Source organism: Vespa velutina, chromosome 19, assembly GCF_912470025.1.
Source record: "Vespa velutina chromosome 19, iVesVel2.1, whole genome shotgun sequence".
Lineage (NCBI taxonomy): Eukaryota > Metazoa > Arthropoda > Insecta > Hymenoptera > Vespidae > Vespa > Vespa velutina.
In genome coordinates this window covers 3501307-3516341 of record NC_062206.1, presented here as the reverse complement: position 1 = coordinate 3516341, position 15035 = coordinate 3501307, and the positions used below count along the sequence as shown (strand labels likewise).

Below are 15035 nucleotides of genomic sequence, written 5' to 3'. Positions count from 1 at the left end.
TGCCCCTTTATTGGCACCACGAAGAGTCCCGACGACCAAAGATATTTCGAACGACGTCGTATATCCATTTGGACAATTGACGACTCTTTCGCAATGGTCGTTGTGATCTTCGTGGGCAAAATAAATTTAATATCCAATCATCGTGCGAGGGCGAATAAGCGGGAACCGTTTACCCATCATACTCGTCAGCGTTGTCGTCGATACTTGGGCCGCGAAAATGAAGGCGCTATATTAGGATATACATATACATATACATATACATATACATATATGTACGTGTGTATATATATATAGGTATATATATGTATATATATATATAGCATATATATCGAAAGGACATCGTCTCGTAGGGAAAAAAGCGTTTTTTCAGGCGCAGTTTCTAGCAGTTTGGAAGAACAAAGGCAGGCAAGAGCTTTTAGCCATCTCTTCGTCGATCGTCCGAAGTCTTCACCCCTACGCTCCTTTTTTTACACCCTTACGATCTATCTCGTTTAGCCTCCAGCTGCTGCTCGTGCTAATTTTGTTCGACCTTTTGGTCTCTTTCTCTCTTTTTGAATTTTGTTTGTTTTTAAAGGCGTCGATCTGTGAACAGCGGAACGAACCAACGAAACAACCTCTGATCTCTTCTGATTTAGCTCAATCTATTAATTGAGCTAAGAGAAAGAGAAAATGGTGGAAGAGCGAATACCTATCGCTATCATGAGCTTCGACCTTTGACACTAACACCGACTGTTTTTTGTTCCCGTTTGCGATACACTCGCGGTCTGGTGCGTAGCGCGAGACATACAAGCTGGAGGCGAAGGCCCAAGACAAGGGCGTCAACCCCATGTCGCGAACGGTGGAGGTTCAGATTGACGTTGTGGACCGTGCGAATAATCCGCCCGTATGGGACCACGTAGTGTATGGCCCGATCTACTGTAGAGAGAACATGGCCGTTGGGGCTAAAGTTGTATCTGTTAAAGCCAGGTCTGTCACACTGTTAATGCTCCGTGCGGCTCTCTGCACGAACCCGCCGCCCTGCACGCAATCTCGTCGCAGTATATTGTTTCTTGTGCACGTTATAATTGATATTGTGTACGAATTCGCATACACACGCATACAAACACATATACACGCGTAAGCCGATACAAACTATTTTTTTGACATCGAATAATTGAGACATTGATATATTCTCTTTTTCTTAAATAATTTTTAAGTCGAAGAAATAACTCTATGTTATAGTGAAATTTGAGAGAACATTTTATGAAACGTAAAGATATTTCCTTAGTAATATCAATATGATAGTTACATTGGTCTCTTTGATTCGACAATTTTTTCTTGCTTTTATCGAATCATTTTCTTTTAGGTGCGATCAAATATGCTTGTAAAATATGAAGTTTTTTTTTTTCCATTATGTAACACATGTTCTGTAAAAATCACAATGGGCTTTGGAAAAAGAATTTCAATTTTCACTTCTCATCGTTTTCGTAACGTTTATTAATTTCTTATGAATGAAACAACTATCAAAAGATCATTTGTAATATCTCACAAACGTATTCGCTTTTCGGTTCAGACTAAAGTCGATTATTTTCTCACTTTTCTTCTCCGTACAATAAATTCGATAAATCGAAAGAAAATGGACGACAAAACAACACATATGTCATGCAACAAGGATCAAAATACGTCGCACGATACCATTATGTAAAACCTACGTAAAACATTGTATAGAAATAGTGTATGTTTGTTTGCGTGCGTGCGTGCGTGTATATGCGTGCGCGTGTGTGCCGTAAACAGTTTTTTGGGCATGTTTTACGACTAGATGCTTTCCAGAATCACTCCCACCAAGTACACTCTCACATTCACGCGTGTGTTTTGTCATTTTTATTTATTTTTTTTTTCTTCATCGTTTTGCACATCAGATTGGCTTATTTTCAAAATTTACTTTTGCTCTTTTTGAGCACGATTTCGATGATATCATTGTCAGTTTTATTATGGCAACACGCGTAGGACGAAATAACAATGTTAAGATAAATCCGATGAAAGTGATGAGAGTGTTGAAAAAACAAAAACGTCGCATTTCTTTCTTGGCATATACGCCATGGTTATCTTTTTTATTTTTAATTTACAAAACATCGACATACGTTTCGTTTTTTCTCCCATTTTGTTGTTTACAATCGCAAAGATTTCTATATATTATAAAACCCTAGATCGCCGAAATGTATTTTTTATGAATGCCATCAATTCGTTTTTGGGCATGCGTTACACGAGTTGCTTAATATATGCGTTAGGTTTATCGTCTAACACATTATATACATACATATTACATACTATACATTTTTATTCTTTTCGAGAGCGTAGTATTGTGTTCTTCGTAGTATTTTTGTCGACGAACAATTTGTTTTATCCTGTAAAGTAGCAAGAATGCGAGGAAACGAGAGTTTCTATAAATTCGAAAGTGAAAAAAAGAAGCATAAGATCAAAAGAGAAAAAAGGAGAAAAAACGGAAAGTTCGAGTGCAAGTCATAAAAATGACAATTTTACAAGAGTAAAGAACTGAACATAACAAGGATAGCAAATGTTGCGTTCGGTAAACTTTTGAAAACGCGACTTTGTAACTTGTTATTCTTGTTATATTCGTACTTGCAGTTTTGACGTAACTTAGGGGTAAAAGAAACAGAAAAATGACATGCTTTGCGAAAATTCATGGTGGAAATGATACTAACGGTACTTTGTGTATGTCCTCTCTCTCTCTCTCTCTCTCTCTCTTTCTCTCTCTCTCTCTCTCTCTCTCTCTCTCTCTCTCTTTCTCTCTCTCTATTTCTTTCTTTCTTTGAACGAAAACTAGTCGTTTGTTGTATTACGTATAAACATGTGAAAAGAGACATGAAATATTATTATTCAAAAATAGAATTTGATATATCGTATTAGGATAATATTTTTGTGTGTACCGTAGATAAAGCTTCGTTCTAGTCTCATTTATGTGCATTCGTACGAATTGTAATTCGGGATAAATGTTTCCTTTCAACGTTCTTTTCGTGCACACACACACATATATCAGAGCACACACGAGCTACGATCATGCGTCGTAGTAGTTCACACGAGCACATGGGTTGCAAAGGGTAAAGGGATCGTGCTTATTCGAGCTAGCGCTACTAACCGAAACACATATACACGTTTATACATATGTATGTATGTACATGTGTGAGATATATCCGCTGGACATACACGACCGGTCAATTTTTTATTTTCGTTAGATAGTTTATTAAAAAAAAGAACAAAGTTTTTATCAAAAGATAACAACGAGAGGATTAAATTTTTAACGTTAGAATTATCGATATCTTTTTGTTATATATTCATGAATTTGAAAAAAAAATCATTTGTTTCTTTGCATTTTTGGTTTATCTCATATTACTGAAATAGAATTTTTATTATTGCTTTCAATCATCAAAGAAAAAGTCTGCAAGCCATCATTCGTAGTATTTCGATACTTCTAGCGTTGAAAACATCAATTTTTTTTCTGTATTTTCCTTTCAAAAATAAAAAAGAAAAAGTATATATATATATATATAAAAAAAAAAAAATATCGACTTTTTAAAAAAACGCCCGAAGCACGAGGAATTATTCGGAAATGTCGACAAGTGTTTTAAAAATAAAGAGCGTCATCGAGTATTCACAAATGACAGGTTCTAAGATGACGAACGACACGCACCATTGAATTCACCTATTACTTCGACGTGGTTCAGGACGCAGCTTCTATGAAAGCTTCGTACGAGTTTTCTCATGCCAACCTATTCTCGACTGACAAACGGTGCTATTAATTTGCCGGGTAGTCCTTTAGAAACGGCTACGACGTGTAGTTCTAGTGTGTGGATAGAGACGGAGATAGAGGATGGATCTCTCTCATCCTCTCTCTCTCTCTCTCTTACTCTGTCTTTCTCTCTCTATTTCTCTATCTCTCTCTCCCTTTCTCTCTCTCTCTCTCTCTCTCTCTCTCTCTCTCTCTTTCATCCTTTTCATGGATCGATGAACCGTATGTTCTGTTCGGACGTCCAACGGATGACTCGGAAAGCACATCGTACAGGCCGTTCTATTTGAACGCGTGTATGTGTGTGTATGTGTGTGTGTGTGCGTGTGTGTGTGTGGTTACCTTCGAACGATCTCGTTCTCTTTTATTTTATTCAACTCTCTCTTTTTCTCTTTTTCTTCAAAAGGAAAAAATGTGTAAGGAGAAAAAATACTGGGGCTAATGAAAGGTCTAACTTTCTATTTCCTCTATTCGTGTAATACGTTGATTTTTCTCTTTCTTTTTATATTTCTCTTTCTCTCTTTACACACACATACACACACACACACACACATTATATATATATATATATATTTCTTTTGTTTTTCTAGTACTTCGTGAAGACCGATCAAATGAAAAGAAAACGAACGAGATCGGACGAAAGTTGAACTCGTGCTTTATCGAGAGTCTAATGAATAAATTTGGTCAATTTTACGAGTTTCCTATTCGAGGTCTCGTTAATCGACGTTTACGAGCAAGAGCGTCTCGTTTATTAATGCGCATGATAATTACTATGAATCAGTCATATCTAATTTTCAGCGTGTAACTCAATTGAAATAATTTATCGAAATTGTAACAGAATGATCATTATTAACGATGGTTTCTAATTAGAAAATAGTTTCGGGTGAATTTGTTTTCTTTGATTTGAATGAGAATTGATTACATTGGTTTAATTTTTCGAGGTAGAGTACAAAGGAATATAAATGTCGATAGAGATCGTCGGTCGTAACGAGTCCAGCGGTAAATACGAAAGTGACAAACAGCTAGACTAACATTTGTCAGAGCAATTTCGTGTCTACAAAAGGTGTTGTGTTGGAGAGGGAACGTAGCTAGTGTTCATTATCGTCCTGTGTTCGTCGATCATGCCAACTACCTTTCACTTTATGATGTTCCTTTTGTTGAGAATATGTATCAGGTTTATACAAATATATCGAACCTGAGGCACGAATATCGATTACTATAGAAACGGAAAATACGGACGACGAGTCGGAAAAAAGGAAAATATCGATAAATATCGATAATTATAAAATTTACTTTACGAAAATTTCTCAGAAATCGTCCAAACTTGACGTTTTCTTCTCGCTCGCAAGAAGGGTAACAAAGGGAAAGGAAGAAGAATAAAAAAATTTGTCGTATTACCAAATGTTTTTTTTTTTTTTTTATTTATTTATTTATTTATTTATTATCATTATTTTTTTCATTGAGTATATTACATAGATAGAGAGTGAAAGGACCGAGAAGGAATATCCAATGATTTCTCTCGTTTCGGAGCTTACGAGAAAACGATTTTCGAGAAATATTTGTTAAGAATATTTGTTGATCGTTTTTTAAAAGAGTTTTCTAAAACGAGATAAGATTCGCACATTTCTCTCGGATATAACTTTCGTTCTCTAAGTAAAAGTTTCTTTTTTTGTCTTTATTATAATCGTATGTGTATATTACATATTTGATACGTCGCATGATGAGACCTTTCATTTCGAGATATTTTATCGATAGTAAAAAGAATAGTTGATTTCATTGTTTATATTAATTAATATAACAATAAAGGATACATTTCCGTCTTCGTTTCTGTTTAAGTTTTCCGTTTCCGTTTGTTTAAAAGTCGATTCGAATTCTCGCTTGATCAGTCAACCCTTTTTCTATCCCTATCGTTAACTCACGTAGTAACGATTCATTTTCGTGTATATGTGTCGACAGCTCTGGAATCGACAATAATCCAACGGTATTTTACCACTTAATGCCTGGTTCTACGGCACAAACGAACAAGTATCACACCTTTTACCTTCAACAGCGTGCAGAACAATCTGTAACTTGGGCGGATATCAAAGTCAATCATCCGTTGGATTATGAGAGTATAAAGGAATACAATCTGACGATACGAGTGGAGGTACGTAAAATTTGAAATTATATTTAACTATAATTTCACTATTGAAGAAAATAATATCAGATGGAATTATGTAAGAATATATAGGAATTTTGTAGAGTGATCAAATCGTGATCGTTTGATACGCTTCGATCTCATACACACATATATACATTTCACATGTATTACGTTCTTCCGTAGAACAATGGAGCGCAACAACTTGCATCAGAAGCGACGGTTCACATTATGTTGGAGGACGTTAACGACGAGATACCACTTTTCACCGAACGTGAACAGGAGACCGTGCTCGAGGGTGAGCCGATCCGTAGTAAGGTTACTCAGGTCAACGCCATCGACAAGGACGGTACTTTCCCAAACAATCAGGTAAGCTCGATCCGATCAGTATATTCTGCCCTTTGTTTCCAAGAGAGTATTAAGATACAATTTACGATAAACTTAACTCAAATATTTCCGTATTTTAACATAATTTTGATTATATTAAATGAAATATTTTTGATACTGAGATAAATGTAACGACACGAAAATTCTCTTTTTTTAAATTATATTTTTTATTATTCCCATTTCACAAATGTATTATTTTTAAAAGAGTTCGCCCATTTAGGCGACTCATAAAAAAATCAATTCTTTGTTGAGATTATCTTAAACATATCCTCTCAATTTACATAGAAATTTATATTAAATAAGAAATATGACGTAAAATATCTCAAGTGTTATTTATTAAATCGCATTGAGTTCGAAACTCTATTCTCTAAGAATAGGTTTCATAAGGAAAATACGAAGTAGATAAAATTGTAATCGTAGTTGTTCGAAATTCGACGTTGAACTTTAGAGAAACTTCGAACGCGTACCTTTTAGATTCAGAAGGTAAAGAATCGGATACGTGATTCGTACATCGCACGTTGCACAAGCTCGTACGAACTGAAGATCGAGCCTGAAACGAGTCTCTTAGGAATCTCTATTATTCGAAGTAGCAACGTGAAAGTGTACGGTCGCTAGCAGCTATCGTTGCTCTTTGATATCGGAGAGAAAAGGACTGTTTTCAGGAGAAAAGTAACGACGTGAGCGAGCTCGCATAGAGAAACGAACGAAACTCGTACCTTCGATATACTCCTTTGGTCGGCTCAGCGACCTGGAAAAGATGCTTTCGGATATTCTCGAAACGATTCGATACGTGTGCTGTCTTTCGTGTTTCTTTTGAGTCGTTTGCTCTTGAACTTTGCAAGAAATATGGCTAAAGGAGAAAAATTATTTATATAAGAATACGTAACGTTACATTCGTATATTTTAGTTTAACTTTATATCTTGAAAAGTTTTTAAAGAAAAATTCATTGAATCTTGTCTTACTTACGTCGTCACAAAAATGCAATACTTTTCAAATATTTAAGTAACTAATCGAAAAGAAATGATAAATTCCATTTATTGTATGATATCAATCATTGGAAGAATTATTCGCACTGACCGAATTCATAAGAGCGTTTTTATTCGCTTCGAATGATCCAATCGCATATCTTCGCATCATTGATAGCGATAATTATCCGGCGAATAATTTAAAGACGACGGATCGAAATTCCGGTATTTCTTCCAATCTCTCTAATTGCACCGGATAAAATCGATGGACTCTTGCCAAGTGTCTAGTTCTTTTTCTCTTTTTTTCTTTTTTTTTTTTTTTTTCGTGCTTTAGGCAAAAAACTCGATTGCGAAAAAACAAAAGAAGGAGCTTCACGATTGATTAGGTTGCCCGTAAAGTCCGTTCTTATTTATCATGAAGAGCAATGGTTAGTATTTGTACGTAAACAAGTGCACCATTTTGATGAACGACTTTAAGTAACTGCACATGTTGCATTTTAAAAGCAAATTACATTTTAGAAATCATCCCAAGTTACTGCATTTTAGAATTCAATTTTTGAAATTTCTAGTGTATCAGTAATATCAATGGAGTAAAAATTCAATGAATTTACAATACAGGGCATGCTGTTTATAATACGATACAAATACTAAAAGAAGTTTTAGAGACAATTCAACTTTGATATGTCTGATTTTTGTTTATTTCAATTCCTCTTTCTGTTAACTGGAATATATATTTAAATTTTCAATTTATTTCGAATTATTTAAAAAATTTTATATTCTAAATATTTTAGGTCACTTTATTTTTACACATGCACGCACACAAATATTTTGGATATAAGGAAATAAATCGAAGGAAGATTATATGGAAGGAACAAAACCGATAAATTTCTCTTTATCCTTACAGGTTACGTATTATATAGTGGACAGCGACAGGAACGAAGGAAAGGATTACTTCGAGATTAATCGAGAAACCGGTGAGATCTTCACAAAAGTGGTCTTCGATCGTGAGAAACAAGGTGCCTATGCTCTCGAGGTCGAAGCCAGAGATGGAGCTCCATCTGCGAGACCCAATAACAATGGTCAACCTAATTCAGGTACTTGTCACTTTGATATTTTCTCTTTTTGTTTTCCTTATAATTATCCAACATTTTTAGCAAGGAAACATCGATACCGAATTTTAGTAGATCGAATGCTCTTCTCGAAATATCCATATCGAAACGTTAAACAAATTCTATAATATGATAAACGTCAGATTTTAATTGTGAAAGTTGTAGCTTTATTATAGATATACATATCGAAGCAATAAAATATCGATTATCGAGAAAGTATCAAATATAAATTGATTTAATTAATTATTAATAACAATTTATTATAAGTAATTGTGATCTTAAAGAAATTCAATATTTGGAATTATCTTACTAATGTAGAATTTTTATATAAAATGATCATTTATTCAAGAAAAAAATTTATATCTAAAATGTTAATTGTATATATGAAAGATAAATATTTCAAAATGATACATTTTTCTTTATCTGATGCTTCTTAACTCGAATATATATTTAGTTTTCTCATTCAATTTTTATAATTTTTACATTTTTGCCATCTCTATTATACACAAATACTATACTAATATTTGTCAAAGTTAATGAAAATGGATTCTATTAAAAGATTTTCTTTTTCAAACAATTACTTAGCTCAAGAAAATTAGTTTCAAGTTCAAGGAGTTAATTTTTAATTAATTTTGTATTTCTTCTTTATTTATGAAAATTCCATTGTTACTCTTGATGGAATTAACCAAAGGTGGATTTTGAGAGAGCAAATGTTCTACTATTTATACGAAAAGATCTAGACATAATAAATTCACGCATAATAAAAATGTCTTTTCTAAATGAAAAAAGGATTTCTTTGATATCTGAAATATTAAAAATTTTTAAACGACGATATAAACGTTTAGCTTATTTCGTTATTGTTACTTCAAAATGTTCCCAGATTACAAACGATACTGTAAGTATTTAACAAATTCGGATAAACGCATTCAAGTCAATGGCTACGTTGAAGCTTATTCGAGTTCGTTAATTCAACGAAATCCTATAAACCGATTACAGTTACGCGTTTCGCAAATCCAAGTTCGTTGATCTCGCTAAAGGCCTTTTATTTCAAACGCAAAAATGGAGTACCACTCGTTTTGAAGATTAAAAGTAGCTCATGACGAAAAGAAAATTTCCTTTTTTTTTCCCGCAAGATGAATATTTCCAATGAGTGAAACTAGGAAAGGAAGATAAAGATAAGGAATTAGGATTTTATTCCAAGCGATGATGTTGAGACCACAGTGGAAAAAATCTTTTCGACGATGGAAAAGAGCCAAGTCTGATTCCGACCGAGTCATAGGGTTTTTATGATCTTTCGAAAAGTGAAAACTTCATTGCCCTCGCAAACTCACCGAATTGTTCCCCATATACTCTCTTTTTTTCCACCATAACGTTGTAAAATATGCTAACATTCGTCAATTCGAAAATTCTGGGCCGCAATCAATTTTCTAATAAATTTCTAATTGTTTCTACCTTTAGGCAAAGACAACTGAATCTTTCTCGTTGATTTTCCGATATATATATATATATATATATATATATATATATGCGATGCTGAGACATGTTTATTTTGCATAACTTATAAGTTATACGTTTTATGAAAATTTGTTGTTTTATTAAATAGAATGTTATATTCTTAATACTAAAATTCGAAATAATATTGAATTCTGTATACAAATCTTATAAGTATAAATCTTTATTGATCTTTAATTTAATAATTAACAAAATATTTTGCTTGGAAATCGAATGAGATCAAAGATTTCAATAAGCCAACGTTGTTTACTCGAGAATGTTTGTTGTAATAAGTAATTTTACTAGAAAGCATATAACTTTGAAGTAACAGGATTTCTCATACAACGTATAATTTAAAAGTTATTCAAAGTGTAACGTAAATGTTACGTGCTTCTATCGATGCAAATAATGGCGATACGCGATATCGTATATTCATGGTTATCTATCAAAGAAATTTATATCACGTAGCAAATTTGAAAAATCGATCCATAACACGGGCCTACACATATGTTACTTACGTTCCATTACGATTAAACAGTCATAATCCGTGCACGTTAGTGACGTTAACTATACGTACCTTGTTCTACTTGAACTAGGATGAAAACTGTTAAATTGCAATTATACTAAATTGCAAGAGGCTACTTGGCACGTTGCCGTTGAAAACGAGAATATAACGGACCGTATGTATGTACAATCCGCGCACGCATTGTTAACAATAGAGTCGAAGTGTTGTAAAATACAAGAGATAGGTGAAGGGGGAAGTAACGACAGTTACCTCTACGAGAGTGCGCTTGTGCGTTTACCAGTTCGGCCTGGTAATTAATTGCATCCTTCTCGCATTGCGAAATAATTGGATCGTAACATTGTCGAGTGTATTTGACACTTTTTTAATTATACGCACGTTTTAGACTTTCGTCATATTTTTTTCTTTTTTTTTTTTTTTTTCCATAACGATTTACTCCTTCACAGAAAGTTCGATTTATGATGAATGAATATCGTGACTGATTTTCACGTTAGATGTTAAACATATATTTAACAAAGAAACGAATGGAAAAATAATATATAACATGTGGTTTGTATGTAAATCAACATTTGATATGCCTACTTTGATCGGACCACTTCTCTTGCCATGTTGCTTTACTTTTCTGGAATTTTCTTCCTTCTTGCAATTTCAAACGCATGCAAATATTATTATTTACATTTGGAAGCAAAATATTTCATTAATTTGTTATAATCGATAAAACAGAGGCAAGTTATTTCTCGCAAGAACGAATATTCTTTTAAATGAATTTTTCAGGAATTTTATGTAAGCGGTAACAACATACAAAGGTACGTAGACTGGTACTCTTTGAATCATTTATTCATTAAAGGATATATTTTATTCTTCTTTGTAGTTTACACAGAGAGAAACAGTCTGTAAGAGAACGGTATCGAGTACATACCACAGATATATTTTCGTATATGATTTTCTGCCTTTAAGTTTTTTTCTCTCTTATCAAAAGAGCATCTTCTTCTTTTTTCTTTTTTTCTTTTTTTTTTTTTTTTGAAGTAACTTAGTTCTCGAAATGAAAGAAGAAAAATCCTAGGACACTGGAGTCTTGGTTACGTTATCTCCATCGGTTTATTTCCGTTAAAACAGAATTCAGAAATCGACACGAACTTACGCTTTATATCTCGTAGGCAGACCGTGAAGAGATAAACACGAAATTGTGTGGGACGTTTTGAAACTTTCCTCGTAAGTTGGCAGCAGGCTTTGCTGAACTATAACGCGAAAAGGGAGACCACTCTCGAGTTCGGACATTGTACCGGGCAAAATCGATATCCCAGTGTTTTCGCCGAGAGAGCACATAAGAGTGCCGAAAAAGCGATCTTGATCGTAATGTCGTATTTTAAGTTTTATCCGTGTTTAGAAACTTTCTTCAGTTCGAGAAAAAGAATGCTTTCGAGCCAATAATCTATATAGAGAAAAGGAAAGAGAAGAGCGCGTGAAGATGTCAATTTAGAACTCGTATAAAAAAGAGAAAAGAATCTTTGGACTTTCCTCGAATCAAATTTATCAGAGGTTATAGCAATGTTTATCAATACATATTATAGATACAATAATAATAAAATGCATAGATTTTTCAAGTCATCTATAAGCATATGTAGTTTATCTTTGCATTGTTCAAACAGATAGTCTATCATTAAACGTTATCGAGTACACAGATAAATTATATTTCTATAGAAGAGTTCTGATTCTTATTGCATCCTATATAATTATATTTTAGACTTATTATTTTCATATATGTACATATAAATATACACATACACACACACATACATATATATATATATATATATATACATATATTTATAGTTATAAATATATATACAAATGAAATATATTATATATATGTGTGAAACATATTTTAATTATAAATCAATAAGGAAAAAAATATAAATCAGATATCACGATACAATAAATTCTCGAAACTCGGAAACAACAGTTAACCGAAGCAAGGAAAACGGAAACAGTGAAATTTATATGCGTCTTTCCAAGAGCGTAAATTTTTTCCGAGCATGAAACGGCGTCAGGCAGATTTGCGAATCGAGACGCAACGTCATGGGCAGAATACGACGGAAAGGATGTTTCTGGCTTGCATACGGGAGAGAAAGAGGGAGAGAAAGAGGGAGAGAGAGAGAAAGAGAGAATAGCAGTGCCATATAACCAAGCCCACACTTCCGAGCGTATACACGCGTTTCCGGCATAACGAATTTGTTGGACGTACGAGGCGGAAAGAATGTCGAGCCATTTTTTACCATATTCGAAAACGAAGGGAAATTTTTGTGAGTCAATACGTCAAGCAAATTATGAACTCGTTAGTTCGTCAAATTTATTATCGAAGTCGTATAATGATCATAACGTTGAATTATAATCGAAAAAAAAAAAAAAATACAATCGATATTTTGGACATTGAAAATGAATCGAAATGCGACGATCGAATGTTGAATATTTTTATCGGTTTTGCTGTTATTATAATGAAATTGATATTCGTTTAAATTGGATAAAATTGAGCCTTTTTCGAAATATAATAATAACGATTGCTTGAATTACCATTATAAACATTTATTGGTGTGACGTTTCTAAAGTAAACGCTGTATTTCATTTCGAATTTAATATAGTTGTCCTTAATGATATTACCTGACAAACGAATAATTTTGGTTGGAACATAATTTTGCGAATTACGCTAGAAAACTCGTTTACGAACGTGACAGGAACGCCAGACATTTCCAAATACGATTTAAATACGGTAGAAATTAGTTCTATTTTCCTTCATTACTCATTTTGTTATAGATACATATTTATTGTCTTTAGTATTTTTATAAATGAAGCTTTTACAATCAAAGCATTTGTCGAACGTTTTGACTAACGTTTTTGACAAAAAAAAAAAAAAAAAAAAAAAATCAAGTAAGTCATTTTTACATCAGACGATAAATATGAAAATTTTTCTTCAAAAGTAATTTTAAAATCGATTTGTAAAAGTAAACAATTTCCAAAGTAAACAATTTTAATTAAATCTTTTATACCGTCGATGTGAATACAGAAATGAACCTTACAGAACAAATACAGAACAAACCTTAAATTGATTCGTTAAAAAATCTAAATCGAAAATGGTATATTTATATTTTAGGCAAAATTTAGTGAGTTAGTGTCACGTTGGAAAATGAAATTTTCGTGCGTACGAAATGCAAGAACGTCGATGGTACTCGAGCAACGAGACTCCTCTCGTTATTAATACTGTCATTCGGATGTGCGTTTCGCGGACAGCATTAGCATATTGGTGCTTGCTCGTTCACCAAACCACTACCAGCTGAGATACGATTTCATAACGTAGCACGTATCGTTGAAAAGCCGACATAGTTTCCCAAAAGTGACGCATTCCTATGGATAACGATGTCCATTAACATTGTCAAAACACGATGCATTTAGTGTCCGTTTCGTTAAATCGTTTGCCTTTCTATGATGCCATTCTATTTTCCTTTAGGAGCTACCGTCCTCCCTTTCTTTCTCTCTCTCTCTCTCTCTCTTTCTCTCTCTCTCTCTCTCTCTCTGAATAACATGTTGTCAACTATTGTTACGGTGGCGAGGTGAAAAGAAAGGAGACAGAAAGGAAGAAAAAAAATTGTTAAAAGGAGAAGAAGAAATGTTGAGAGTGTGCTTAGCATAATTTAGAGATTCGTATCTCTCTGAATCGAGATACGGGAATTTGCGCATAATGAAACGACGCGGATCGGTGAATTCATCGTTACTCGACCGTTTCCAACTTGCATGGGCCTTCGATATCGGAGAGGGTCGAAAATGTATCGTAGCATAGCGCATTGAGTTGTAACCTCCCAAAGGTTCCTCGACACGGTTCTGAGTTGTGTTAAATTGTTGTCGAATAAGTGCATACCATAATTTTGATTACGTTCCGTTTAAATTCATGCTTTGTTAGTAATCTTATTTTAAATTATTTAAATTAATTTTCAAATCAATTATTATATAATAATAGTAAATATATATAAACTATTACTTAATCCGATCTCTATATGTTAAAGTTAATAGGTATCTCTCTGAAAAAAACCGATCGCATGGTGATCGACTAATTCAAAGAATTTGAAACCGCTTCGCGTGCCGTTTTACGTGCCTTCTCGAGATTTCAACTTCACGATGAGATTCCTCATTGATTTTTGCTTCGACGTTTACCAACGTGAAACGAATCGTCGGTTCGATGATTATTCTCACATTTTCTCTCTTTTTCTCTCTTGTTGGATCACCGATTATTCATCCACGTGCTTTCACCAACTATTCCTCTTGCCGCACACCGATACTTATTGACCTGGAAACCTATAAATTCCTGCGACAATATCGATGAGAGCCTACGAGGAGAAAGAGCGAATGAGGGAGAGAGAGAGAGAGAGAGAGAAAGAGAGAGATTAGAGTACGTATGCAAAACTCAATCCATGGTTGATATGCTTTCGAATAATACTCAGCTTGTGATAGTTATCGAGCGAAAGATTTAACCTATTCTTTGAAATCATTGAATGGCGATTTGTAACTCTTTTCTTTTTCTTTTTCATAGTTGATCGACAAGGTTAGGTGGTTTAATGGAGCATAGAATTGCACACACGTAGATTTTCT

General features: G+C 33.7%; 1 protein-coding gene across 12 annotated transcripts in view; it reads left to right on the top strand.

Annotated features, from left to right (window-relative positions):
• The window catches only part of LOC124955869 (neural-cadherin), a 76640-nt gene that overhangs the window by 24214 nt on the left and 37391 nt on the right, over window positions 1-15035 (top strand). For 10 of the 12 annotated variants that reach the window (XM_047510923.1, XM_047510924.1, XM_047510926.1 and 7 more), the window contains 3 exons: window positions 5741-5930; window positions 6108-6290; window positions 8179-8368. In XM_047510923.1, coding sequence (XP_047366879.1) covers window positions 5741-5930; window positions 6108-6290; window positions 8179-8368 — 563 coding nt within the window. Of the gene's footprint in view, window positions 1-775; window positions 967-5740; window positions 5931-6107; window positions 6291-8178; window positions 8369-15035 lie in introns of all 12 variants that reach the window. The other 2 variants (XM_047510921.1, XM_047510918.1) reach the window with 1 other exon arrangement.